Genomic DNA, 27490 nt, shown 5'->3' on the forward strand with positions numbered 1-27490 from the left:
AAGTTAGGGTGCAGAAGGTTGCAGGTTCAAATCCCATTACCAGCAAAATAACCATGTCATCGCTGGGCCCTTAACCCCAACTGCTCCCGGTACTGAGTGACTCTGCTCTCTCATTTGTATGTTGCTTTTTTGAAAGGCACCTGCTAAGTAAAATTAAGTAAGATGATACCAGTCTGTTGATTTCAGCAATAAACAAACATTTATCTTAATAAACTAGCTTATTGTTACAGCGGTTACAGTGAAAAGCATTAAAGGAACCAAACGTCCCCTGGTCATTTCCGCCTTTATTTTTTCATTATGCGAGAAGGGAAATGGAATGAGGATTCCGGTTTTTCCCTGAACGAATCTGAATGTAGTCAGCATTTTAAAATCTTAAAGCTCTCCTCATCAAAAACATGCCCCAACTCACAAGACATCAAGGTACTTAATCTTTTCACAGGTTTTTAATTGTGTTTTGACTTACTCAAGATGCACTCGAGAATTTCAGAACATTGCTCCGCGGCTGAAAGGAGATTAAAGCTTTTTACAGCAGAAACACCACACAGCAGTCAATGGACTTTGATAACTGGCAATACCGTGATTAGCGCTAGACTGGTGCACTAACTGTGATCGAAATTTACAGATTACTATCATTTATATGCATTTTATTTGGCAATCATGTGGAAAAATGACTGAATAAATACAATCCATGAATCTTCTGTAGTCACTATTCTAAAATAGCATCTTGATAGAAATAAATGTATTCTAAAAAAATCTAATCCAATTTCTAAATTCTAACAATAACCTAAAAAAGAACAAAAGGCAAGGTTAAAAACTACCACTGTTTCTATCCGCGACTCGGTTCAGTGACTGGAATGGAGAGAGTTTAAGTGTTTTGTTTGGACAGCAACATTCTGTCAATATTGCATGATTAACATCCTCAACGGGGCTTTGTTAAAACAGGAGCAGTGAGAATGTCGAGCAGAGACACCAGGGCTTGGCTTATTCCATAGGGGCTTCTCCTTTAAACTGAACGAAGGCTGTGCAGGCGTCCCACCTTCCTTCACACTGTGCAGAGAGCTGGACTATTGATCCCATGTGCCGGGTGCTATTTTTCAACCTAAAAGGCATCAGATTCCAGTTTCTGCATGAGGTGGCTTCGCAAATACTGCAGGCCTTTTTTAGTCAGTGAGAAAACAAGGTACAAAGAGCTCTGCCTTCCCACCCTACAAAGGTGTACCAACAGCAGTTGGGTGTCTCCCAACCTGCTACTCGGGCAAGCTATTGCTGCTTAACTTCAGGGTAACAAGCACATGGTTTCAGTGTCCTACTTTCTGCAGACAAAAAGGTTTGTATTCCTGTCCATCCATCCTTCTATCCATCCATCCAATGGGGGAGTGGACTTGAGCCTATTATAGGCAGTGTAGTGAACAAGGCAGGGGGACACCCTGGACAGACTGCCAGTTTGTTTGTTTATTTATTTCAACCATATGGTATTAAATGACAAACCACATTAACTATTAAACTAAATGACATTATTTTGAATAATATGCGAGTTATGATAGTTTAAGAACTGCCTAAATTAGTGACAAGGAGGGAGTTATTGTGGTTTACCAGTGAAGTCCGACAACGATGTCATTGTGTTTTCAGATCAAAGAAACAAATGTGTAATATAGACAAGACTGTCATTTTTAACAAACTGCCCTTGTTTCTAGAGTTTGGGTCCTTCCTTACTCTTGAAATGTTGGATTTTGGTAAAAAGTAAAATCCCTGGAGGAGCATGTGAACTACTTTCAGAAAACATTATAAACATCAACAGAGAAAAATGGCCAGAGTACCCCAGGCAGTCGGCTGTAAATATAGGAACTAAATGTATGGCTGCACTGAAGTAACTTCAGAAAGAAAAAAAAAAGATTTCTCAGGTGGCAGATGGTGCTTTCAGACAATACAAACAATAATTCAAGATGAAAGCATTTCCCCAAAAGCAAAAAAAAAACTAATTCATGTTTGAAAAGATATCCCACACCTCAAATTAATTTCTTGGTAATAAGACACTAAACAGAAAACTAAAACTAATTAACTGCTGAAGAAGCACATATTTTAATTGAAGGCTGGAAAGAAGTTTCAATGTACAACAGTAACTTGTCTGCTCTTATTGCTTTTCAGAAAACTTTGTCTTACCATTCCGAATTTCACTGGTTAAGATATTCAGATCCCATGACTGCCAAGGAATATGTTCCTCTGCCTTAAGAAAAGATAACCAGGCCTGCTTCGGGGGGTCCTAAGTCTCGGGGTCGTTAGGGTTTTGTAACCTTAACCATTCTGGAACAATCTGCTGTATTGATTGTGACTTTCGGGTCATTTTCTCTCCCCCATAGATCGAGCCCGATCTCTGCTACCAAGCCGAATGTGGATCGTGGCTGGATGGAGAGATAAAGCGTGCAAACGTGCGGAGCGAAGCAAGCGTGTGTGTGTGTGTGTGTGTGTGTGTGTGTGTGTGTCATATAAACACACACTCTCAGACACATAGTGGGTTTGTGGAAATGTTCAGGTCATTAATGAAACAGCCTAAGGTGGATACACTTTAGTGAGTGTCATTATTATCCATACGTTTTGGGATTGGATTATTACTTTATGTTAAATTTATATTCTGATAGGAGTAATTATCAGTAAACCTCCCGTGTACTCGGCCGGCTTTGCGTGCCCTTCACTTTGATGCCGTAAACACACACAAACCAGCGAAACGAGCGATGATAAACGGGTACCTTCAGTCAGCCCGCGGTAGCTCCGATCTTTGGCTCTAAGGAACATATCCTCCTCCGTTGCCATAGTTTCGGCCTGTAATTTAAGCCCTGTTTTCTTGCTGCCTGTGTGTGTCCTGGTTTATTATGGTCAATCTTTCGCGGAACAGCCGCTTTTCTAAGCGTAACGTCGCAGCCTGATGCACTTTGACTTCCTCGTGAATCGATCGATTATATCGATCATGTATTGTTTCTGCCTGTATTCTCTTAAAGCGGACGTCTTTTTATTTTTTACTTCTGCTTTAAATTATTTACTGAATATGAATGAAAACAATACCCCAAGGCAACTTCACAACTTTTCCCAACACATATTTAAACAAAATCCCTGCTTTCTATTTGTTATACCGAAAGGCCATCGTAGTCCGTAAAGTATGGTTTCAAACACGCGAATCAGCAGACAGCACTTCATTTATTCTGATTTGATAATATGGCGTATATTGCATATTTTAATGTGAGTTAAAGCATTTATGTCCATGAAACAAGTATTTGATTTATGAACAAAATACACGGGGTGGGGCGGCTTACGAGTGGGCGCTGGCGGTCAAGGTTGCCTAGGGCGTCACATGGCTTCCGCCGATACTCGGTATTGTAAAGGAGTAATCAAATATGTATATACATATTTAACTTCATAGGACATATGGATTCAATGCTATGCATTACTTGAAATGTATATTTAAATGTGCATTATGACATATTTACGTTAAATATGGCGATATGCCTGAACTCTTATATAGATAATCCAGAAAAATGGGGGGAAAAACCTTAAAGAACATAAAGAGTATATAGATAACGGTAGTAGTCCATTCCATCTATCTTCCAATTGTTTGTCCAATACAGGATCATGGGGGAACTTAGAGCAGAATAGGGCACAATGAAAAGAAACAGCGAAGAGGCAGGAAACCAGCCCAATGTGGACACACAGGCACACTGTGAGAAATTCAGCGACACCAACTGATCTATGAAAGCTCACACGGACATAAAAATCCCATAAGCACAGAGCCATTGATGAGTTTAGGATGCAGTGCTAAATGCTGAGCCACCTTGTCACCTGAGAAACCCAATAGAGATTGCTATAGACCTAAATAACAAATTGATGAAACCATTAACTTCCCTCAGAAATACTGTTTATCCTCTTATGAAGTTTATAAAAAGTTTATAAAGTTAAAATCTTTATGTTCAAGCGGCTGACTCAAGGATAGAAATGCTATACATCATATTTATTATATGTGGCTTATTTTGATAATTCAAGTCCAGCTCACGCCGCACCACCTGCTGCATTCCAAGATGACATGCATACTCTGCCTTATGACCTAAGCAAGCGCAGTAATATTTTATTTTACGTGGCAACGTTGCCGCTCTCACATACTCAGGTTAACCAACGCCTCCAGGGTTCAATAGATCGTTCTTTTTGGTTTATTGTTTGATAGATTTATATTAATTGTTTAGGAAACAAATTTGAACTTAGTTCAAGGGCGTTTCTCACGTTGCGCAACAATCTCAATACACGTCCCGACTTACACGCACATCTTTGTGCTTCGTTCTTTGTTTCAATTACAACAGAATATACAACTACCGAAATGATCCCAAAAAGACACGCCCACGGTTAAAAAAAACATACCTACTGCTACTTATAGCAACAACAATAATAAGAACAACAACAATACTACTTTTGGTAAAGATGCGCAAAACGGGAAGAGGGAAAGCGGCTTGCGCATATCACAGTACTATATAACGGAGGTAATCGGCAGTGCCAAAGGATAAAAAAACAAGTACACTACAATACAGGTGGGAAAGAAGAGGCTCTGTAATATGGATGCGATTCTCCGTAACAATTTAAAATACTGAAAAATGTTTCCCATTATTGAATGAGGTATCACTAATAAAATTATTGTAACGCAATTAACAGCAACAACAATGAATATTTAATTACTTTATTTTAAAAGAACGTTTTCCGAAATGACACTGAGTGCATCGCAAGAACACATTTGAATTAGCATGATTTATTTTCCCTCGGTGTTAACTGGTATTGATTTATTATATGATTCAAAGTTACCTCTGCACTCGTGTTTTCCCCGCACCAAGGTTTTTGTAGAACTAAAATGTCTTACTACAATAAAATAACAATGCTGAAAAACCAGGGAGGAGCGGTGGCTGTTTGACCTTCGAGGTCGATTTATGACAAACATAAAAGCATTTGTTACTTATCAATTTAGGCTACCATCTGGGTTTTCGGAACACATCGCAGCGTATGACGGAGGCTTTTTCATTGTTTCAATGCCTCCTCCCCCCTCCCTACCTCGCAGGGTTTTCTAACTCCACATCCCTCTCATCGTGTTCCCTCACTCTCCTATCTGTTGTGATGTTTAATCTGTGCAAACGCAGAGAGGAGCTGCGTGTGATCGCACGTTTTTCCAAAGCTGGCGGAGAAAATGACTGGAAGCGCAGGGAGTAGTAAAGGAGTCAGGGCTGGGTTAATGACGCTTGAGGGACTCCTCTAAACACCTGTATGTGTCTATGCATGTGTCAGAAACGTGCTGAACTTGCACAAGTGCATCTACCTATACTTCTTTGATCTATCTTAACGACGTAGTTATCATATTGAAGCTTCATTCGTTTCAAGTTTTAAGCAGAAAAAAAATCTAAAATGCTAAGGGTAGCGCGGTGATGTACCTACTGGGAATATGGTACTTGACTTTTTATGATACCAAACCCTCTTCACCTGTATCATCTACTTTCTTCCTTTCTGTATTCGTTCTAAAGAAAACCGAAAGGGGAAAACTACAGGATGACAAACAGGAGGTTGTTGTTTGGTTACTTTTTGGTCAAAGTTCTGGTGGCGGAATGCGACGCCGGAGGCGAACCTGGGCAGCAGAACCTGGATGGATTCGTGATGGTTTCGGGGTCCAACGGATCAGCGGACAATAGCTTTCCACATACCCCGCACACAGAAGACCGATGCCGTGGATATTACGATGTAATGGGCCAGTGGGATCCACCGTTCGTTTGCAAGACCGGCAATTATTTGTACTGTTGCGGGACTTGTGGTTTCCGCTTCTGCTGCGCCTTTGAGAGCTCACGTCTCGATCAAGAAACCTGCAAAAACTACGACACTCCTGTATGGATGATGACGGGCCAGACCCCGTTCAAAAAGAACGACCCCAGGCATGATCCCACCAAGGATAAAACTAACTTGATTGTTTACATAATTTGTGGAGTAGTGGCCATCATGGCGCTTGTTGGGATATTCACCAAACTTGGACTGGAAAAGGCTCACCGACCACAAAGAGAGAATATGTCCAGGTAGGCTTTTAATACAATGATAATGCTTTCGGTTTTTGGCTTGGTTTTGTGCAAAGCACTACCTTTAAAATGTAAAACCTGCAAGTTACCGTTTACTCATGCACACATACAAGCGTTAGACGCTCATGTATCTCAGCCAGCGGTAGTTAAGATGTAGTTTAGTCACGAGCTCTGCGATCTACGCTGACGTTTAATTCCATGTTCCTCCAAATAAAATGCTCAAGGTGCTCAGTCTCATGATGGGAACTGCTTTTAAGCTACTTTCATATTGTTTATGCAAGGTCTGAAGCATCTTGCATAATAAAGATGATTAAATGCATCTGGTAGTGACAACGTTTAAACACAATCGATTATTCAAAGATGTGACCTAGCTTCATAACTAGAGTAGTACTTATATCGTTTTCACTTTAAAAATTTGCTTTCCTCGTAATGTATTTGTCAGAATAAAAAGTAGAACATCCTCCAGCCAACACATTTTGGTAGTCTGATGTCCCAGCTTCATCCCCTCTTTCTTCGTATTATCAGAATTTATAAGGTTAATTTGTGGATTCCAGAGCTAGGTTACTCATGACCACTTAAGTTCTTCTCTAGTAAAAGTTTTCGCTACGTTTTAGCCAAAGAAATCTTACATTCACGCTAATGGCCACAACAAGTTGTATTCGAAAGTGAACGGACTTTCTAAGGAGCTCCCGGCGAAATGGCTTCTTCGAGTTTACTCTGAGATCTCAGCTATTGCTCAATGAATTCTACGTCAAACTGTAGCATCAGCTTACGCGCAAATCTTTTATATTCTCGTGAATGCATGCGGTTTTTTCCCCCCGAACAGTAGCAGCTTGGATCAAACCTGCTATTTAAAAATGAACAGGTGAGAGCAAATCCCCAAGGATAAAGACACAAGGCACTAATATGATCACGCAATGTCAGCGCTAATATTATTTGCGACAATTCACTAGAAACCCAGTTTGCTGAAATTCTAACGGGATATTCCGCGAGTTCAGACACTGCTCCAACAACCCGCACATAGAAATTTCCTATATATGCAACATCTCCTGGGACTACTCCACCAACATTACAGTTTAAATTATTTTATGCATAATTGTAGTGAACACACCTTATAAGTCTATAATGTGTTTTAGTTACGCGAGACCATTTTTGCTTCTTTTTGTGCAGCATATTCCCAGCGTTCACAAAATAAGTGCGATTCAACTGTGTTTAATATCTTAATGTAAGGACACTGATTTATTTCATATATTTAAATGAAATACATCTTTTACTATTGTTTTTTCCTACACATTTAGTTTTGATGAAGGATGTAGGGAAGTGGTAGGTAGTTATATTAATCTAACTGGATGTGTAGTAGCCTACTGTACATTCAAGCTATGCAAAACACTTTACAAACTTTATATACTTGAATAATGAATATGTAACTTTATGACTGTTAGTACTAGTAAGTTCACTTTTCTGGCTGACAGTTCATAGCAGTTAACTATACAGAAGTTAGGAGTGGACTGGTCTGTTGCCAGTGACCAACTGCAGAGTGTCTCACCAGGACACATGAACTAGCAGCCTCTGTCATGAAGTGTATGCAGAATTTTACATCTTTCAGGAGGTTTGTGACGTTCTGTCCTACTAAAAATAATAATGTTGTTACTGAACTGGGGATTTAAGGTTTGACAAGTACTTTTCTGGTCCCCAGTGTGTTACGAAGCTCTCGTGATGACTGACCAAGGGAGCCTGTTTTGTTTCAGGGCTCTTGCTAATGTGATGAACCAACAAGGTCCCTGCCCTGGAGAGCATCCACGTGAAGACGGCTTGGGGATGCACGTTCCTCACTATGAAAACATTCAGGCTAGAGCGACGGCTAACAGCCTCCGTAAGTCACGCAGCTGCTTGCGAATGTTCCTGTTTCTAAGAGTCTTTGAGCAGTACTGCAGCGCTTCTACCAGCAGCTCGTACTGCAGAGTCGCTACGAAGCCCAGAAGCAAAGAGCGATATTGATGGGGCGGTATTATGACCCGAGTACCTGCCCACGGAGGGAGGGGGGGGGGGGGTGTGACCTCAGGCTTCTGCTACCTTTTGTGTTAGTTGGTGAGGGTTCAGTTATCAGATATCTGCAACAGCACGATGTCGAGCTGCTGTGTGCCTTCAGGGCTTCAGGATCTATAAAAAGGGCTCTATAAAACTCAACCCCCGCCCCCCCCCCCCAATGTTCTAGCCAAAAGTTACGCCCTTGCCTAAGCCTTCAAGTTAATAATTTGCTTTAGGTTGTCATGTTTGTTTTTGATGATCGTAGTGAGCGTGTGTCTTCGGGGGTGATGCCTCTGCTTTGGGTTATATGAACAGACACTGATGGGCCAGGCCCACTCTGCAGTTTGTGAATTTCTGGTTTGTGTTGACCTGAAGGGTCTTGTCTTGGAGATGAGTTATTTACTTTCAAATAAAAACATATAACAGTTTTGGAAGGATACACGTGTGTCATTTTAGTTGTGGTGCCAGTTGTTATTCCCTGGTTCGCTGCTGTCAATGCAATATAAAATGTATTTATCCATCTGGTCAGTTTATCGTGCTGTATGTGTTGACACTCTGACAACCATACTGGGTTTCTTTTAAGCACAGCTATCATGTAAATTAGGATGACGTAGAGTATCTTGTAGAGGTATTTTATACTAAAGGTAACAAATTACTGTCCAGTTTTGTTTATGGTTTTCTTGACTCACAGCCGACAGGAACTCAGGACACACATGTTGAATTTGTCTGCTTTCAGGGTGAGGTTATGTGAACCGAATGAGGAAAATAATTATTTTAATGAATTAAAAAAAAATCCTGCTTGAAGGCAGTTGGGAGAATCAACTTCATTATCGATTTGCGACTGAAGCTTTGTACATCTGTGTCTTCGGTACATTTGATTCTTCACTGGGCAAATTCTATGGGCATTGTGAATATTTTCTGCCTTCAAACTATGAATTAGTTTGTTGAAATAATTGAAGGAGTAAACAGAAATAAATCAGAAATCTTTTTAAATTACTACTGTACATTGAGGATTAATGTGAGGTTTATCAACAGTCACTTTTATCAGGCAAAATACGGGCTTTTGATTTATTATGTGTCTTAAGGTCAGATTTATCTGTAACTACAAGCGTGAACTTTCAAATTATTTCTATGAGAATAAAATAAAATTGCCAAGTCAATATCTAACAGGTGGTTGAGTTCAGTCACATTTCCTCATTACATTTCCATGCATGACCAACTGCAAAGCAAATAAGCTTTTGCCCGGATTATTCAATCCATTTTCTCCATAAATAACTAACGATGTAATTTCACCTAGTGATATTTCATTTTCAAGCTGAATTTTCTCCTGTCTGAGAATGATTTTTGTTAAGGTCCGTATCTTTGTTTGCAGAAATTGTAATTCCAAAATTAAGTCTTAGCAGGTAATGTACTCTGTTTTCGGGTGCTAAGCTTGACATGAATCATATCAGCAAAAGCGTAATCAAATCCCATCTTTGTTGGTCATTCCTGTCATGCCTGCTTCATAGTCTTGTCGTTATGTCAGCCTCCCTTTCCTGCAGCTTGAAGATGCACTCTTTAGGTGGCTTGGGACCTGGGAGTGGTCTTACACTTTAGGTACAGGACTACGATTCAAGATGGTTTTGGTAGGAATTTGCTATAGATGGATTGGAGCAAATTTTGCTAATCCTGTAATTTGTTTATTGCCTAAAGGAATTATTACAGAAAAGTCCCTTGGTGGATACTGTCATAAATTGTCTGAAAGTAAAACCATAATGCAAGCAATTTTACTGCCACCTAAAATTCCATTAAGATATATTTCTTTATACAAATAAGTCAATAAATAACAATGAAAATGTCTAGAGAGTAAACATGCTAAAAATAATGGGAGAACATAAAATGTGAGTGGCACTGGCCCTGCAGCAAAAAGGTTCACTTTAATAGATAAATAGGCTGCCATACTGCTATGCTTCTGCAGGGTTTTATGGGGACATTTTTACCCCCACTGATTTTACTGCTCTCCATCCATCTATCCCTCCATCGTTCATAACCACTTATCCAGTGCGGGGTCCTGGAAGGCAAAGAGCCTGTCCCAGGAAGCGTATGTCACCAGACAGGATAACACCCTGGGAGGGTTGCCAGTCCAGCTCAGGATGCACACATTCACATCTTTGTGGGGACATAACCCTAATCCCAACTAGTGCACCCTTAACCCTACCCAGCCCCAACTTTATCCATATGAATTGGAACAAAATGCAAGACTTTGACATTGTTAGTTATTTTTATTGTAGTCACAAATTTTTATAAAATTGAGTTTCCCCTTATGGGGACTTAAATATAATAGGTTTTTATCACATTGTGGGCAGATTTAGTTTCCCACAATATAATTATACATGACCAACACACACATTCACAAACTATTGGTAATTAGAGGCACCGATTCACCTAATGGTATCGAACGATGGTCGTTAAAAATCAAGATATTCATATTGGTCCAATGTGTGAGTCTTGGGCAAAACTGCTGGTCGATATTTAAACTTTGTCGACATTAGAATTTAGCAGCACCATAACTAAACTGTTAAAATAATGGAGAAGATGGTATTAGATGGTCAGCCGCTCTCCATAGCAGTAGGTGAGGGATTTCATCAACTCATAAATCACTTTTATTCCATTTCAATATGATGAAATAAGGGATGCCAAAATTTCCATATTGGTGCACCACTACCTGCAGATCTTTGCACTGGAAGAGGAAACTTGTATTGACAGAAGGAGGACGATCAAAAACAAACTCTACACAGGCAGGGGAAGTCGGGGAAGGACCTGAACCCAATCTGCCCTATCAAGCCACCATATTCAGCTCTGGGTTATCTCAGCTGTTTTGAAAAAGTGATGGTGAGGCTGTCCTGTCCGTGGCGTGGCAGCACGTGTGTCCGTCAGGCCAGGATTAGGTAATTCGTGCGACAGCCCAGTCGCAGTGTCTGTCTCCATGAATGTCACGCTTTGTGCAGTTGCTTGATCTACAGCTTTCTCTGAAGTGTCTGCACTTTGTACTCTAGCCCCATTGCTGAAATACAAAGGTTTCTCTCGGTTGTAATAAATCTTTGGAAATTTAATTTCTGTAACTCAGTCCAACTGAAATCATCTCTGAGGAGAAAATGGTCTCCATATCACTGTCTTGCCTCATCATATTCAGTAATGAATATTTAGCTCTAGCAGTGGTTATTGTGGAAAACAAGATTTTTTTTTTATTATAAGAAGAAATTGTACATTTAATAATGTTTTTCCTAAATATGCACTGAGACAATATTCTCATTTGTATTTCTTGCGCTCTTGATGAAATATGGGCAATTTAAAGGTCTGTGCTTTGTGTGTAAGAATGATCTCTTTCCATTATTCTCTGATTAACATGCTCTCTTACAATTCTGCTATTTACTAATTGACCGTGCTATTGTTAGTCGCAAAATCGCTATCATGCCTTTCATGCAGGAGACCCCAGAGACGATTGCATACAGGAAATCACCGCCAGTCATGCCAGATCCCCATAGATCAGCCTCTGTTTCCCTGCCAGCATGCCTGTACTGTAAAATCAGACTTAAAGCTTAAGGCTTCTTGTGCGTGTCGTCCTCACAGCGTTGATTTGCTTATCAGACAGGTACAGCCGTTTGTAATTTGCAACTGGTACCAGAGCGGTTCGGGGCTATATTTGAATGCATTTCCTTCGTGGAAAGGAAATTCGGGCCGCGCTTAAGATAAATGGGGCCGACGCTTCTCTTCTCATGTCATAAGCCAGTCATACTTCAAGAATGGCTACTAGCTGGCTACTGCACAGACTTCTGTTTTTCCTAAATATATAGAAATGACTTTATTTTCATGAAAGAGGGAGGTGTAAGGCCACTATGGTGCTCCTTAGCGAAAATGACCAAAATGAGTATAGGAATCCATAGTTTCTGCTGAATATAAATGTTCGTTTGATTTACATGAAGTCAGCTCAGGTGGTCCAAGGTGAATTCCTGTGGTGTGTTCTGCGCGACATTCTTAAGGAAGGTTTTGTCTTTGGGCGGCATGGTGCTGCAGTGGTTAGTGCTGTTGCCTCGCACCTCTGGCACCAGAGTTTGAATCTCTGTCTTGGCTCCATGTGTGTGGAGTTTGCATGCGGTGCATGTGATTGTGTAGGGTTTTTTTCCCATGGTCCAAAAGCATGCAAAGATGAGATGGAAAAACCATGGGGTGTGTGTGTGTGTGTGTGCGTGTGTGTGTGTGCCCTGTGATGGGTTGGTACCCCATCCTGGGTTATTCCCACATGGGCCGTGTGTGTGTGTGTGTGTGTGTGTGTGTGTGTGTGCGTGTGCGTGTGCGTGTGTGTGTGCCCTGTGATGGGTTGGTACCCCATCCTGGGTTATTCCCACATGGGCCGTGTGTGTGTGTGTGTGTGTGTGTGTGTGTGTGTGTGTGTGTGTGTGTGTGTGTGTGTGTGTGTGTGTGTGCCCTGTGATGGGTTGGTACCCCATCCTGGGTTATTCCCACATGGGCCGTGTGTGTGTGTGTGTGTGTGTGTGTGTGTGTGTGTGTGTGTGTGTGTGTGTGTGTGCCCTGTGATGGGTTGGTACCCCATCCTGGGTTATTCCCACATGGGCCGTGTGTGTGTGTGTGTGTGTGTGTGTGTGTGTGTGTGTGTGCGCCCTGTGATGGGTTGGTACCCCATCCTGGGTTATTCCCACATGGGGAGTGTGTGTGTGTGTGTGTGTGTGTGTGTGTGTGTGTGTGTGTGTGTGTGTGTGTGTGTGTGTGCCCTGTGATGGGTTGGTACCCCATCCTGGGTTATTCCCTGCCTTGCAGGTTAGGCTCCAATCCCCTGTGACCCTGAATAGGATCAGCATGTACAGAAAATAGATAGATCAGTTTTGTCTCGTTTAATCAACTTTTTTATTTTTTTGCTCCTGCCTTTTCTAACCTGCAGGCTACTGTTGTTCCTCCAGGTTCTTTGACTACTTTGTCACTCATGCCCCTGATCCATGGCTATAATCCATCTTTAGCCTCCCTTTAAGATTGTCTGGAAACCTTTGAAATGAAATAAACCGCCTATCACATGATATATCCCGATACCATCTGCAGGCAGCTGTTTATGGGTGTCCTTATTCATTTTGCATGGTTCACTCAATTGAATTCTGTGCAAATTAGAGAGAAGAATCCAGTCAACCTCCTGTTGTTTGTCATATCTAATTTTAGAACATGATTAGAGTCTAGGTTACTTTGTGTATAATTCAACAAAATATCGGGAGTGTGAAAACAGCCCAAAACTCACTTGGCAATGTTCGTAAGAGACGCTGCAGATAAGGATCAGACGCACTTTGTGTAATAATTATCCGGCGCACTGGAAACCCATGTGGGTTATGATGAGGCCTGCATTGCAATGCAATTAGCAGAGAATATTGGTGCACATATGATGCATCAATAACACTTATTTCACAATGTTATTTACATGCTTGAGTGAGGATGGTGCTGAAGCACCCCAAAGCATCGCAATTACACTGGTAGGAGAAATATTCAAGCTATGCAAATCAAATATATATGAGGAAACGGGAATTACTTATAAGCACGTTCTGTATTTAAATGCGCACGAGCGTCTGTCTGCAGACTCCATCCAAGCACCGAGATGATGCACTGAGCTGCTGAACAGTGATTTGAATAGCTTTCATGGCAAGACAGCTCAAAAAGTTCTAACACAACTGTGAGACTTTTTTGGGGTGGGAACAAGAAACAGCCACGTGAAAGGAGAATGGGTTACGGGGGTGGGGATAGAGGTGGCTTCAGCAGAACAGTGTGCAGCTACAGAGGAGAATGGCAGCCATTTTGCCTTCAGGACCAGGGAAATGGAGTAGCAAACTGAGCAGGTAGGTTGTGGAAAGAGAGAGAACATGGCCTTGAGTCTAGAATAAATGACAGAAGTCAAACTTTATATGATTATTTAAAAAGTATTAAATGATTGTGTCTCCATGAGATGAGCAGGGACGCATCGATGAAACACAAGCCAGTTACAGTGGGGAGTGATTGCGGACAGGAAAGCTGTTGGACCTTCAGACATTGTATATCCTAAATTCTGACTAAGATTGACATAAAAACCTCTAAATTTGAACCCTTGCGAGGTATTTAACTTGTTCCTCGCTGCGCTGAGTTGCGCTCGATTTTGTATCTGTCCTTTTGGGTTATGATTTGTACCTGTTATCCTGGAGTACAATTCATTGCAACCATAAACTCCAAAAATGGATGTCACATCTCCTTAATGACAACAGCCGAATTTTACTTTGGAACAACCGTGGGCAAAGAACTCCGAACCTTCCGTAATGTGAATGCGCAAAGGCGAGCTGTAATGTCCTGCACGGAAAAGGGCGTAAGGTGGATCTCGGTAGGGCAGCTTGTCTTTGCCACATCATCTCTGGAACATCGGGAACATCTTTCACGTGCAGAAGTACAATGGAGGGATCTCATGCAGTGCGAAAAACTGGAAAAAAAAACACCTAAGAAAAGCGATATTTTTACTGGCGTGTCACTTTCAGAAGGCTATTTCATATGTAATGGCTTAGGGATGTCGGTACATGAATGCATGCTGCTGCAATGGGTTATGCAGATTGAATATTCAGTGTAATACACATTTAATATGATATCTAAATGCGTTCATAAAGACGTTTAAAAGGAAAAAAAAGTGGAATGGGGGATTCTAGTGTGTTAATCAGCATTTTTCAGATCTTTTAATGCCTTGTTTCACGGACACCCATAAAGTGATGGTTCCCTCTTCATTTCCCTCAGTATCTGCCTGTCATTGTCACTCAGCATTCATCTCAGTTTAAATGGACAGTATCCTTTCCAGGAATCTTTGCAGATCATCCATTTAGCTTCAGAAAACATCATGTAAGTGTTTATTTCATGTAGGTTTTAATATATGTATGCTGAATTTATGCATGTGGATAACTTGTACTGAACATGTTGAGATAAACCTTTTCATACGTTGATTAAACCTTGAAAGTGTGTTCAAGGGCATTTTGAGAAAGGTAAAAAAAAAATGTCAGTCAAGTAACTGATTTCTTGTTCATGCTTGTAAGAAGCCAGTTTCTCTCGCCTGTTGAAATCACATGAAGTGTAACATCCATCCATCCATCTTTCCTTGAGCCGTCGATCCTGGGTGGGGTTCGGGGAGGGGGCCGGAGCCCAAGGCATGGAATTCCTGGATAGGAATCCACACAGATAGAAGACGTCACATCAAGACCAGCTATTTCGAAAGTTCTGAAGCTTTTGCTCCAGTGATGGACTGTGGTTCAGATCAGTGTATTTTCAAGGGCCCCTCTGAGGCAAAGGACCCTCACTACACTGTACATTAGAAAGGGCCCAATTTTGGCTATACTTTGTGCTCCCTAACCCATGAAATGCCTACAGAGCCAGTGATCAGATGCCACCTTTCAAATTGTGTACAAGCTGAATACCCTTTTAATTCAGAGACAGCTGAGAATCCCTCATCTGAAAGCCAGAGCGGCCAAGAGGGGGTGCCGAAACGCCTACTGCGTTTGTGAGGATGTGTCCAGCTATGTGCCCTTGAGCTCCCCCACCCCACATAACCCTCAACGGAATAAGTGCCTGGAAGTCAGAGGGAAGGTATCGACTGGTCATAGTTATTGTCATTAGCATCAACAGCGTGGTTTTTCATTTCTTTGGAGTAATAACATAAAAGTGAGGTGGAGACCACAGAAAAACACCACCAGCAGAAGGTCATTACTCTGGGAAAAAGCCTCGCAAGGTCTTTCTGACCGGTGCAGAAGGCATCACTTTATTGCACAGCAGAGGAGGAAGCACACGGCTCCTAACCGGGACTTGTGGGGTCTGCCTGGATTGCTTCACAACAGCTCACGGCACTTTGACACATGGAAGGATGTGAGTGACTGCATAGCCTGTTCAACCCAGTCAGCGTAGCAAGAACCTTCATTCAGAGACGTCTTTCAGGCGGAGTTTTCACCCTCACTGGAACCTTTCGTAACCAAATTGAGAGGGAGATACTGATCTCTACTCCCCAAAAAGTCATACAGTTGGATTCTGTCAGTCAAATGCCAATAGGCCATCGTGCTTCTTTAACATAGTAAACTGATGTCCTGTCTGGCATCGTCAAAGGACTCAGAATCCTTCACCACCACTGGATTTTAGATACACGTCTTGCGTTTATACACTGAGCAACGGCACTAAAGATCAATCAAGGTTAATCCCTATGCTGTTTCAATCCAGGAAATTGGCACATAAGTCACTCAAACTGGATATGAAGCACGGAAGGTCTCTGCCGTTACTGACACCCAAATGGCTCTGTTAAAACAGCTTTGTGTGTATTAATGCCTTCTGTGCTGTCTAAAGCCATGAAGTGTGTGGAGGATGATCAGCTGATTCTCAAGTCGGCCTTGACATGCATGGGTGGCAGCAGTGAGGCGCCTCTAGTGTGAATTTCCATGGGCCTGCGATGAGACGGCGGCGTTGTTGCTGCGTGTCTGCGGCGAGGTGCTGTCTGCGACACCGTCACTAGTTTCCCATCCTCCTCGGCTTTCCGCTTTTAGGGACGCTAAATGCGGAACGCGCTGGCAAGGCTGCGACTGTGGTGTCAACAGCCCGCGTGTACGGTGTTGGGAACACGACCCAGGCTTGTGCATCAGTGATACCGCCTCGCGCTGTGCTGCAGCTTCAGTATAACTTAGCAAACGTCCGTGGCTTTAAATTGCATGGACATGCATCTAAATGCACATATATGGTGAACCACTTGTGTGTCACTTGCTAGAATCCATGTTTGGACATTCAGTAGCTTCCCTTGGATTATGTGCTTACATTAGTGTGAGGTAGCACCTTAATGGCTCTCTTCTATAGATTACTGTAAACTGGCACCAGGGCCTGGGGGCTGTTCATCTTCTTTCCATCCAAGTTTATGCAGTAAGTCTAACTAAGGAATACTGCAGTAATAATAACAGAGGAGCCACAATAGCAGTAATCGATGTGCTGGGAGCAATTGGCTGAACTTTATTTTGCAATAATTTTGACTGATGTCCTAAAGAAACGGCAAGGATTGTGGGATGCTGGAGCTGCTAAGTGCAATATAAATTAAAATTTTTATTGTACTACTCATGCCTCTATTCAGGAGAAGATGGACGGACTGATGGACTGATGGACGGATGGATGGATGGATGGATGGACGGATGGATGGACGGACGGACGGATGGATGGACGGACTGATGGATGGATGGACTGATGGATGGATGGACGGACGGACGGATGGATGGATGGATGGATGGATGGACGGACGGACGGACGGACGGACTGACTGCTGGACGGACGGACTGCTGGACGGACTGACTGCTGGACTTCTGTCCGTCCGTCCGTCCTCGCAGATATACTGGGTGCAGTGTCAACAGACATGGGTTATCATGATAAATAATAAACAAAGATAGAAGCATATAACCATATAGTTACTTAAGAAAATTATATTAATTGGGTGAATTAAAGCGTATCGTCACCCTGCCAACTGCATTTAGATAATTGAAGCCAAGTTTCTCTCCACTATGCAGCTAAGCCTGTGTGTGAATGTAACGTATCGAGCTTCTACACAAACCCTAAACACCGTCGTAACGTGTTCTTCTGTGTGCCTATGCCAGCATCTGTGTATTTCACTAGTGAACGGGATGGTTCATGTCTTCCAGTCCATAAGATGAAACACAGGCTATATGAAAATAGTGTTTCACTCAATAGAAACATACTATATATGTATATTAAAGTCAGTGCATTAGAATTTCATAAAGAGCAGCTGTTAAACACGCATATATGGCCTGGGTGCATCGCACTGAAATCTCTTCACGGAAGCAGCAGATGTATTATATGTTTAGTGTTCATGGTTTCTTCCTCCGTTGTACAGTTTTCTCTCAAATTGTCAGCCTGCTCATAAACCCATTAATCTAAATCACACTGACAGGCAATAAAGACTGTGTACTACAGTCCTGTCTACAGTGGTAACTCATTTCTCTTCCCTAAAAATTCTTCATCTCCTTGTCTGTTGTCTTTGTAATTGATTAAGAATTTGTTATTGAACCTGTGATTATTTTAGTATTATTTAAAACAGTGCTATGGGTTTGAAATAGAACTGCATAAGATATTTGCGAGTAAGAAACAAAACCAATTTCTAGCCAATCCTGGGAAGAGGCCTCATCTGTTTTATTATCATGTATAAAATATCTTCTGTAGGCCTGCACACTGTCAAAAGTAGCAAAACGTTAAAAAATGCTCTTCTGCTTCAGATATTGCAGTTTATGTGTAAACACATTTTTAAAAATCAGAAATACACAGCAGAAAAAGGACAGATGGCACCAGATCCCTGGAAGAAAGGGCACAGGAGCTCTTCTGGTACCAGAATATCTATTCCCAGAAAGAGAACTTTATAATTTTCTAATTTTATGGGCAGCAGCATGACTGAACAAAAAGATGACATCTGAAGGGTAAATTCTAGGCATACGACTCCTTGATTGCAGTTTTGAAGCCCGGCTGTATTAGATGCCAACGTAAACTGTCAGTTTAGAGTACGCAACCTTCTTTCCTGTGCCAAAAATGGTAATGATTGGAATTTAAAATCTCATTTATTTGAATGACGTGGGATCAGAATGCACCATTTGTGTTTTCCAGAGTACAAGGTCAACTGCTGAGGGCTCTGAATTTCATTTTAAAACAGCCTTCGCCACCCATCAGCTTCTATAAATCTTTCTCCTTTCTGAGCTGCACAGTCATTAGCAGTAAATATCAGGAATATTTAACTCATTTAAGCGCTGGTTAGCTGGCTGGGCAAATTTATAGAGTGAGATTTCCCTCCATTTAAATAAAGAGTGTGCCTTACAGACCATGTAACAAGACAAACGCTTTGTTCAAATGGATTCATTTGTGTAAATCACTTGTAACACAGTCATATGTGGATGAACAATAACAAAAACATATGACCATGTATAACGTAGCATTAAATGCATTAAACAAATTTAATAGGAGGACTACAACAATGAAAATAATGGGACATTTTGGCAGGAGATTCCTGACTGTAAACAAAATAAACTAAATAAAAATACTATAGACATTCACTACGTGTTTTTACTGTTTTTTCATATCAACATAACTTGGTTAGTAGGTTCATAAATATATACTTTGGGTACATTGATTCCTTTAGAAGACAGGAAGCAATTTTTAGTGCTTCTGAAGTGAGTTACTGGTTTATTTTTTTGTCTTTTTCTTAAGACAGCTAATAAAAGTTTGTGGTGTTTTGCTGTTATGCACTAAATAAAAAAAAGGCTTGTTAGGTTTGGCTGCCTGTCATTACGAGAAACTGACTGCAGGAGGCGCTAGTGATGGAACAGCAGGGGTGGTCGGGGCATTCAGTGTCAGTGACATATCAACGCAAACGTAAAATAAATTAAATCACACACACAAACAAAAGGAGTCTTTCATATGCAACGTGACATTACAGTGCTTATTTATCACCGTTGGGTCGATATCCTCTGAAGTGTCTTGGAACAAATAAGTTTTTAAAAGCCATATAAGTATAAATGACAAATGCTTTTTGTAACTGAAGTGAATCTTCCAGAGAAGCCCTTGGCATGTCTGCACACGGCGTGCTGGCGCTCCAAGCACAGAGAGCTCGACCTTGATGTTTTCAAGGACGTGGAGGGGATCCCTCTCTGAAGTGCAGCGGCGGTGTGGACCCTCATCGCGGCCACTCCGTCCGGCGCGGCCTCTCTGCCCACCTCATTTCCTTTCCCTTCTGCAAACCACTTAGCTAAATGTGTTTCCCCCGCAGAAGGCCTGTGAATCCATTACCTCGTGTTTATTGGGCCCCTTGGCCACAGCAGACGTCTGAAATCGACCCGCCCTTGTTAACGCCTCAGGTGCGGCCCGTATTTCTGTAAGGGTGCCCCGAATTAGGCATTATCCTGTGGTGCTGAGCGGCAGCTGAGCTTGGATCTGGGGTGATATTAATATGATTTGTCATTGGGTGTGATCTGCTGAGGGGGTTAGTTTATAATGAAGCATGCAAGCATTGCTCCGCTTACATCCAGCAGCTGCTGCTTGTGTATATCACTGGTGGCACCTCAGACAGATCGGTGTCCGTACAATAGACACACAGCTGGACAAAATTACACTGGGAAAAATAATGTGATTTGAACAGTCTAATACCAGAATTGTTGTTGAATCTTAACATTAAAGAAATATTACAATCATCACTTAAAGAGCAGGGCTTTTCTTTTTGTTTTGAGTTTGTGGTGAACTTTTCCACCTGATGACTTACAAGCTTCTTGTTGCTTATTTTGCAGGTATTAGGTTACGGGGAGGAGTAGTGGCCCATAATTAGACATGCCAGGGGGATTCCGTTTTCTGCAAATGTCGAACGTTCTCTTTAACTGTACAGAGATTTTCTAAATGGGATTTATTGGGATGCTGATCGCCTGAATTTTTTTCCCTTGTATAGCTTGAAGCTGTTTGGTGCTTGACCTCGAACTCCAGAGGCATGTTATTTATTAGGCAGATTCTTTAAGAGCTGGTACAAAGATAGCATTACTCCATTCTCTGCCAATTGCAATGGCTTTCATTTTTTTTCAGACTTTAAATCGATGCTCCTCTTCTTACTCACTGAATAATCCATGGTTGGTGTCACCAAGTCGACGTCCTAGAAGGTGTCCTTCAGTCGTCAGCTGTCACATCTCTCCAAAAGGAGGGAAACGTGTTTTTAAATGTCGGGGGCATGTTAGCTTACCGGAGTATTTTGCGGGCTTTGATGTTCAAAAGTGCCTTATTTATTTGACACTGAGGAAGGTCTTACGTCAGGATCTGTTACGCGTGCAGCGTTTTCTTGAACTAATTGGCACTTTCTTCAGAAGTTGTTTTTGAATGACGTCAAGCCATTTGAGCATTGTCATGAAATAACTTACTGATGTAATAGGTAGGGTCCTCCTTTAAAGGTTTACTTGCATTGTCTACGGACACTGAACTGTGTGACAGAGAGACCTTGCTGTTCATGGATGTCATTATTTGAAATTTGCACAGGTTGACTGCAGGTGCTGATGTAGTACGTGGCCTTTTCTGCAAGACACCAGGCACTCTTGTGCGTGTAAAATGGTGTGTCGCAATTCCTTCACAGTAACATACATCAACCCCTACGGGCACCCAAAGGGTTCATTTTGCTATCGAAATAATTATTGGCTGGAATGGACTAGTGCCTCGTGCCTCTTAGCTTTAAGCTCATGAACAGTCAGGGTCCAGAAGGTGCCTTTTGCAGAAGCTTTGGTTGAGTGGGAGTCATGAGCTATGTTTTATTGTAGATAAGTGATGTTTTATTCTAATAGATTCTCAAAATAAAACAGTATCACAAAGCAAATCCTATCACAAACCGCTACAATTGAAAATAAAATATTTTGAATAATAACACAGGCTTCGGGATTAGGGCTTATTCTAGATCTTTGGTCTCCAACTCCTGTCCTAGGGAGCTACTGTCCAGTAAGTTTTCTATCCTACCCGGCTTCTGATGAGCCACACCTGGTATTTACCTGAGAGCAGGTGTGGCTCATCAGAAGCCAGGTAAGATAGAAAACCTACTGGACAGTAGTTCTCCAGGACTGGCGACCCCTGGTCTGGATTCCAAGCTTTTGTGCTGGAGTACAGTTCTTGTGTGGATGAACAAGGGAAGCTTCACTGCGTAATAACTGTATAGCAGTGCTTTGCTCGAGTACAGCTGCATTACGGTTTCTTACGTACATTTGCAGGAGAGTTATTTTTTCTGCGTACGCTGGTTCCTCCCTGCCAGTAAATGATAGTGTTCTCCTAGCTGGACTCTCCCTGGGTTTTGTTCATTTCGGTGGGAACCTCGACCATCGAGTCACCGGACACAGAATTTTGCCGATTCGTTATCTAGCATCCTGCACTACTTGCCCTTGTAGGCGTCAGTCTGGATTTGGCTTTGATCTCTCCCCCTGGCTCCCAGCCTACACTCTGTCCCCCTCGGCTGCTCTGATGCCACGTGCTCTGCCCTGTGCTGGGATCTGCCTCCTCAGGGTCACTTTCCAGGTGTCAGCCGCTGACGTGCTGCTGCTAGAGGGAGACCCAGGCCGACCGCAGGCTGAACCTCAAGCTGACAGAGGCAGGGCTGCCAGCTTTGGGCAGCTGCATGGCGTGAGATTTTCAGTTTAAGATAAGGCCGCACACAGATGCACACGCACTTACATGTATGTAACAGTTTTATTATTACCTTTTATTACACCTTTGATGTAGCCAATTTTAGGTTTATAATGTACTAATATAGATTTGCTGTAAGATTTCTTGCATGAGCGTGAGAGTCTGAAAGCCTGAGCGTCACGCCGGATACTGGCAGCCCAGTAGATACTGGGGAATATAACTGGATCTCAACAGAACTGCATTACGCAGAAGGTCTTTCATGGGAGAGAGAGAAATCTATATATTTTTTTTTTTTTTAAACAATGGTCATTTAGCATCGTAAAATAAAAATAAATGAATGACACTGCTTGTCAAATTCTTTACCTGTGAATTGCCCAGTTTTCATCTATACCACCTTAGCACATGTAATGTTATAACCTTCACCATACATACTTATATATATAAAATGTATTTATTTATTCTTGATCAGTGGTAGGATTTGATACATTTTTGCTTGTAGGTCTTCGATTATCTAAATGTGAGAATGATGGTGAATGGCAGCATAGGTGAGGCCTGGTTTAGTGCTGTGTTCTCCTCTCACCCTTTGGGGTGGGATTAGCCCTGGTCCGTCTCTGCTCCGGCTCCTCTTCTTCCTCCTGCGTGTCCTTCACCTGCAGCTGCGTCTATTTGGACGGCTCCCAGTGCTGGACGTGGGCTCCTGCGCCTTGGGAGACGAATGCTGACGTGCCAGGAGCTGTGGGCACCCTCCAGTGCTCATCCATGCGGTGCTGCTGTTATGTTACAAAAGTTCAGCAAAGAGTGACTAACTAATGAGATTAAGGAGTGGCTGCACGAGTTAGAAAGTACACGTTTAATGCAGTAATCTTAAGAAAATAAAAGAACAAGTATAAATGTTTACATTTAAACAAAATTTACGAGCGTTGCACCATACTTGTGTGTTTGCACCGCATGAGTTGTCTTTGTGCTTTATGTTTTGTCCTTTATTTGGCACTATATGTATGCTTGTCTGGGCACCATATTCTCACCAGAATCTTCCCCCTGAGATCACTGAAGGCCATCCTAATCTTAAAATAATCCTGAGAAGTATAAATAAGACCCTCACAAGGGAACTCATTTGAGAATGGAAGACCACATATAGAAATGATTGGGGACTGATTCAGAATGAATTGAAGAAGGATTTTTTTTTTTACTTACTTAATGGGTGGTGGTTTGGATTTCTGTTTCAGGCATTGCATACAATTCTGACTATCATGAAGAAAAACTTATAAAAAGCTTATTAAAATTATATTTTTAAATAAAACCTTTATTTTGCAAATGTATTACTTCTGTCTGCCTGGACCCCCCACGACCCAGTAGGATAAGCTGTTTGGAAAATTGATGGATTTATGGATTACTTCTGTCTTATGCAGGATATAGAGACAATGAAAGATGTTAGGAAACTGAAATAGAACGATGATGCTGTAGATCTGCTGCTAAGGTAATTTGCTGCCTCTCCAACATTTTCATGGCTCCTCTGCCCCTTTCCATCCCTTTTCCCAACTCTGACACTCGATGTTGAATTGCAGCGTATCTCCGTGAGGACGGCAGGCCATTATCTCTAGCATAACCCGTGGAGGAACGAGACTTCATATCTCCGGCAGGCCATCACTTTATCGCAAGCTCACCATCGCACTAAACAACTCCACGGTAGCATCATTAACAGCTGTCAAAATCTGGTGTCATCCTTGACACAAACTTTGCCTTCTACCAGGAGTTAGGAGCAGTTTCCTGTTATACCATATCCTATAGATATGTTAAAAGCCCACAATACTGTCAGACCAGCTTCCAGTCCAGGCCATGGTTCCTCACAGGGCCCCCAGCATGGCCTATCAGTCTGCTCTGGCCCTCCACAATGTCCCTGTACAAGTTGAGTTTGACCATCCAATCACATCACTCACATTTATACTGACCCTAAGTTTTTCTTCAAGGTCTATAAAGTCGTCTTCGTTATTATATGTGAAAGGTATGCAGTACAAATCCTGTCTTTTTAAATCTTCGCTCCTTTTTGCTGGAATGAGTTTCCTCTTAGCCAAAAGAATGCAGTGTCCCTCCTACACTTAAAGTAAGCAGCCCAAACTCTCCTCCTTAGACATCACTTCAACCCTGAACTATTGCCCTCATCTGGATTTCATTCAATAGGCTACCAGATAGATTTAGTGCCTCTATAGATTTAGTGCTACTTACGGCTGTAATCCATGGCTCCCTGCACAGTCTTCCATATGTACCTGCATATATATCAGCATATATACCCACATATGTACATTTGATGCCCTGATTTCCTCGTCTTCCCTAATACCCGAATCCATGTTTTAGCTACTGCCAGTAGCCCTTGCTATAAATCTATTTTGTGTGTATTCTATATGTATGGTGTGATTTCTGAGGCTCATTTCACATCTATTCACTTGGGGCACTGAGCATATATAATTTCTTTTATACAGTATTGTGAGTCCATATTGCAACATTTCACAATGACAGTTATGACCCATGTTACTGTACATAAGGCTTCTGCTGATAGTCTTTTATCAAGAAAAGTGTTGGTCAAATAAACTCATGTATGCAAATTAACTGCCTATTAAGTTAAGGTTATGGCTTAGAAAACATGTACAAATATCTAAGGAACTAAAGAATAATTCTGGCTTATTAGTTATTTTTGGTATATTCATTGTATTTCCCAGATAAAGAAAACATCTGGTTTTGGGACTGGTCTGCTGCTGCTGCATAACTCAAAAAGTATTTGATGCATCTTCTTGAAACTTTGCAGACATATTTTCTGATTACATTCTGAGACTGCATAAAGATAGCAAAAAAGGGCACTTTTGACGCTTGATACTGTCAGTGCGATAACTTAAGAAGTATTTGATGGACCTCTTTTCAACTTTACGAACTGGAAGTGATTCAATTTTGAAATGGATTGCCTCAAAACTGAAGCAGTGCCATAAAGCGATAGCAAAGAAAAGGGCGGTTTTGACCGAATCAAAAAGCATTTCACAGATCCTTTTCAACCTTTCCAGACACATTGTAAGAGTGAAGATCTCGACCTGATGAAATTCTGAGACAAATCACACCAAAATTGAAGCAATGCTGCATAGTGATTGCAAAGAGAATAGCAGCCTCAGTCACTTGACCTTGTCAGCATGATAGCTCAAAAATTATTTTTCAGATCTTTTCCAAATTTGCAGGCATGTTGTATGGGTGACGATCTGGACCTATTCAAATTCTAAGACACATTGCCCTAAAATTGAAGCAATGACATTTCGTAGCTGCAAAGGGACGGGTGACTTGGATAAGACGCTTGACCTTGTGAAATGGGATAAATGTATTTCATATTATTACTTATATGATCTTTGATGGATCTTATTACCACTTCACAGAAACTCTGACAGTGCACAGTAAAGAGGACACTACTGCAGATCAGGTTCAGGAATTTGCTTGTTTTTATTAACCCAAGCACAAATCAAAGTCAAACTGTCCAGGTCAGAGCCAGAGAGACCAAAACAGAATCCAAAATGGCAGGCAGAGACATAGGCCGAGGGGCAGGCGAAAGTCAGGCCATTTTCGATGGTCGATCAAAGGCCAAAGCAAAATAGATCTAGAGGCAAAAACTGAATCAGAAAACCAGGCAGACAAAATCTGAACCACTAGGGAAATGTTCAACCTCTCAGGAAATGGAGAAGATCTTGCGTTTGGCAGTTGTGCCAACACATTAAAACAGCAAAACAATCAGGAAGCCTGATTGCAACCGGGAAGGGTCATGACCCCAAATAAGAATCACTGGCGAATTCTGGTGCATGTGGAACAGGGCTTCCCTGAGTGGCCAAGTATTGCTCATGGGAATTCCACAGGGAGCGTGGTTATCGAGACACGTACAGTAGTGCCTACGTGAACTGGGTGACATCAGTAGGACTTCTCCAGGCTGGGACGTGACAAAATACATTAAGTTACCTGATTGCCCTGAGGCAAATTGCCCCAAAATTGAAACGGCAAGGATGGGTGGCAGCAGAGGGCAGATAAGAAGGCTTGCAGATGCCATCTTGTGAACACAGTGATGTGAAATCTCTTTCAAACGTCCCAGGAACATTGTACTGGTCAGTGATTCTCAAACTGTGGGCCGCAAGATTTTTTTTGGAATACAGTAGTACCTCGGTTAACGTCCTTAATATGTTCCAGATCCTGGACCAAACAGGACGTATACCAAACAAATTTTTCCCATAAGAAATAAAGGGAAAATGATTAATCTGTTGCCATAAAAAAATTATATTGTTATTGGCACATTATACATTGATGGGGGTGTATAAAATAATGTAAACACTGCTTAATACATAGATACAAAAGCGATTAGATGAAATAAATGAAGAGTGTTATAGCACGGGTTGTTCACTGAATGGTAGCAACTGGCGTACTGACGCTCGTGGGCAGTCGTGGCTTTGTCTCGATTGAGATAAACAAGGGCAGCGTGTGGTGTCGTGACTCATTTTGACCCATACAAGTTCTAGCATGCGAGTCATATTCCAAAGAAAGGTCGCATACCAAACAAACTGTTTTGCGTCCAAACTGGAGGTACAGCAAGTTGGACTTATTCCAAAGCGGACGTATACCAAGTTGCCACTGTATTCTTAATAAAGTTAATGTGTAATTTCTTCGTTACCAGTCCCCCACATGGCAGATTTTATCAGTAGCAGTCCAGTAGCTGATTAGCAAATTTATTCTGATGTACCTTGTACTTGTGCAAATAGTAAATAAAGGATCATTTTATTTTCATTTCAGTTTGGCTTTCAATAAAGGTTTTTTGGAGAGGTGTGTAGATTGTGCAGGGTAAGCTAGGGCAGAATTACGGTAATATTTTCAGTTTATTGTGAAATTTTCTTTCTGCAAAATGCATCTAAAAATTAGATACTGCTAAAGCCTATTCTGGGGGGGCTACAGATAAAGGTTGGGGGGGGGTGAGTGGAGTAGTGATTAGACAGGGGAGAGGGGGGCTGACGCAGCCAGCCAGGGAATATGGCGATGTCATTTTTTTTCAGCTTTTTTGCAATATACATGCTTGCTCACCTTGAGTATTATGCTGTTAAAATAAATACAAAGGTCCTGTACTGGGTCTGGCCCAGTTTTTGTTGCTCAGGACTGTACACTGTTGTCAGTCTGACAGCATC

General features: G+C 41.8%; 2 protein-coding genes across 4 annotated transcripts in view; one reads left to right on the top strand and one right to left on the bottom strand.

Annotated features, from left to right (window-relative positions):
- The window catches only part of cpped1 (calcineurin-like phosphoesterase domain containing 1), a 31061-nt gene extending 25278 nt beyond the window's left edge, over nucleotides 1–5783 (bottom strand). The window contains exon 1 of one of the 2 annotated variants that reach the window (XM_049015148.1): nucleotides 5642–5783. Coding sequence is in view for 1 of the 2 variants with exons in the window: in XM_049015147.1 (XP_048871104.1) it covers nucleotides 2745–2808 (64 nt within the window). In the remaining variant the exon portion in view is untranslated. Of the gene's footprint in view, nucleotides 1–2744; nucleotides 2968–5641 lie in introns of those variants that run through there. The other variant, XM_049015147.1, reaches the window with a different exon arrangement.
- The window catches only part of shisa9a (shisa family member 9a), a 58666-nt gene continuing 36260 nt past the window's right edge, over nucleotides 5085–27490 (top strand). The window contains exons 1-2 of one of the 2 annotated variants that reach the window (XM_049015144.1): nucleotides 5085–6080; nucleotides 7829–7953. In XM_049015144.1, coding sequence (XP_048871101.1) covers nucleotides 5566–6080; nucleotides 7829–7953 — 640 coding nt within the window. In that variant the 5' untranslated portion in view covers nucleotides 5085–5565. The remainder of the gene's footprint in view (nucleotides 6081–7828; nucleotides 7954–27490) is intronic. The other variant, XM_049015143.1, reaches the window with a different exon arrangement.

The sequence above is a fragment of the Brienomyrus brachyistius genome, chromosome 5 (assembly GCF_023856365.1).
Source record: "Brienomyrus brachyistius isolate T26 chromosome 5, BBRACH_0.4, whole genome shotgun sequence".
NCBI lineage: Eukaryota > Metazoa > Chordata > Actinopteri > Osteoglossiformes > Mormyridae > Brienomyrus > Brienomyrus brachyistius.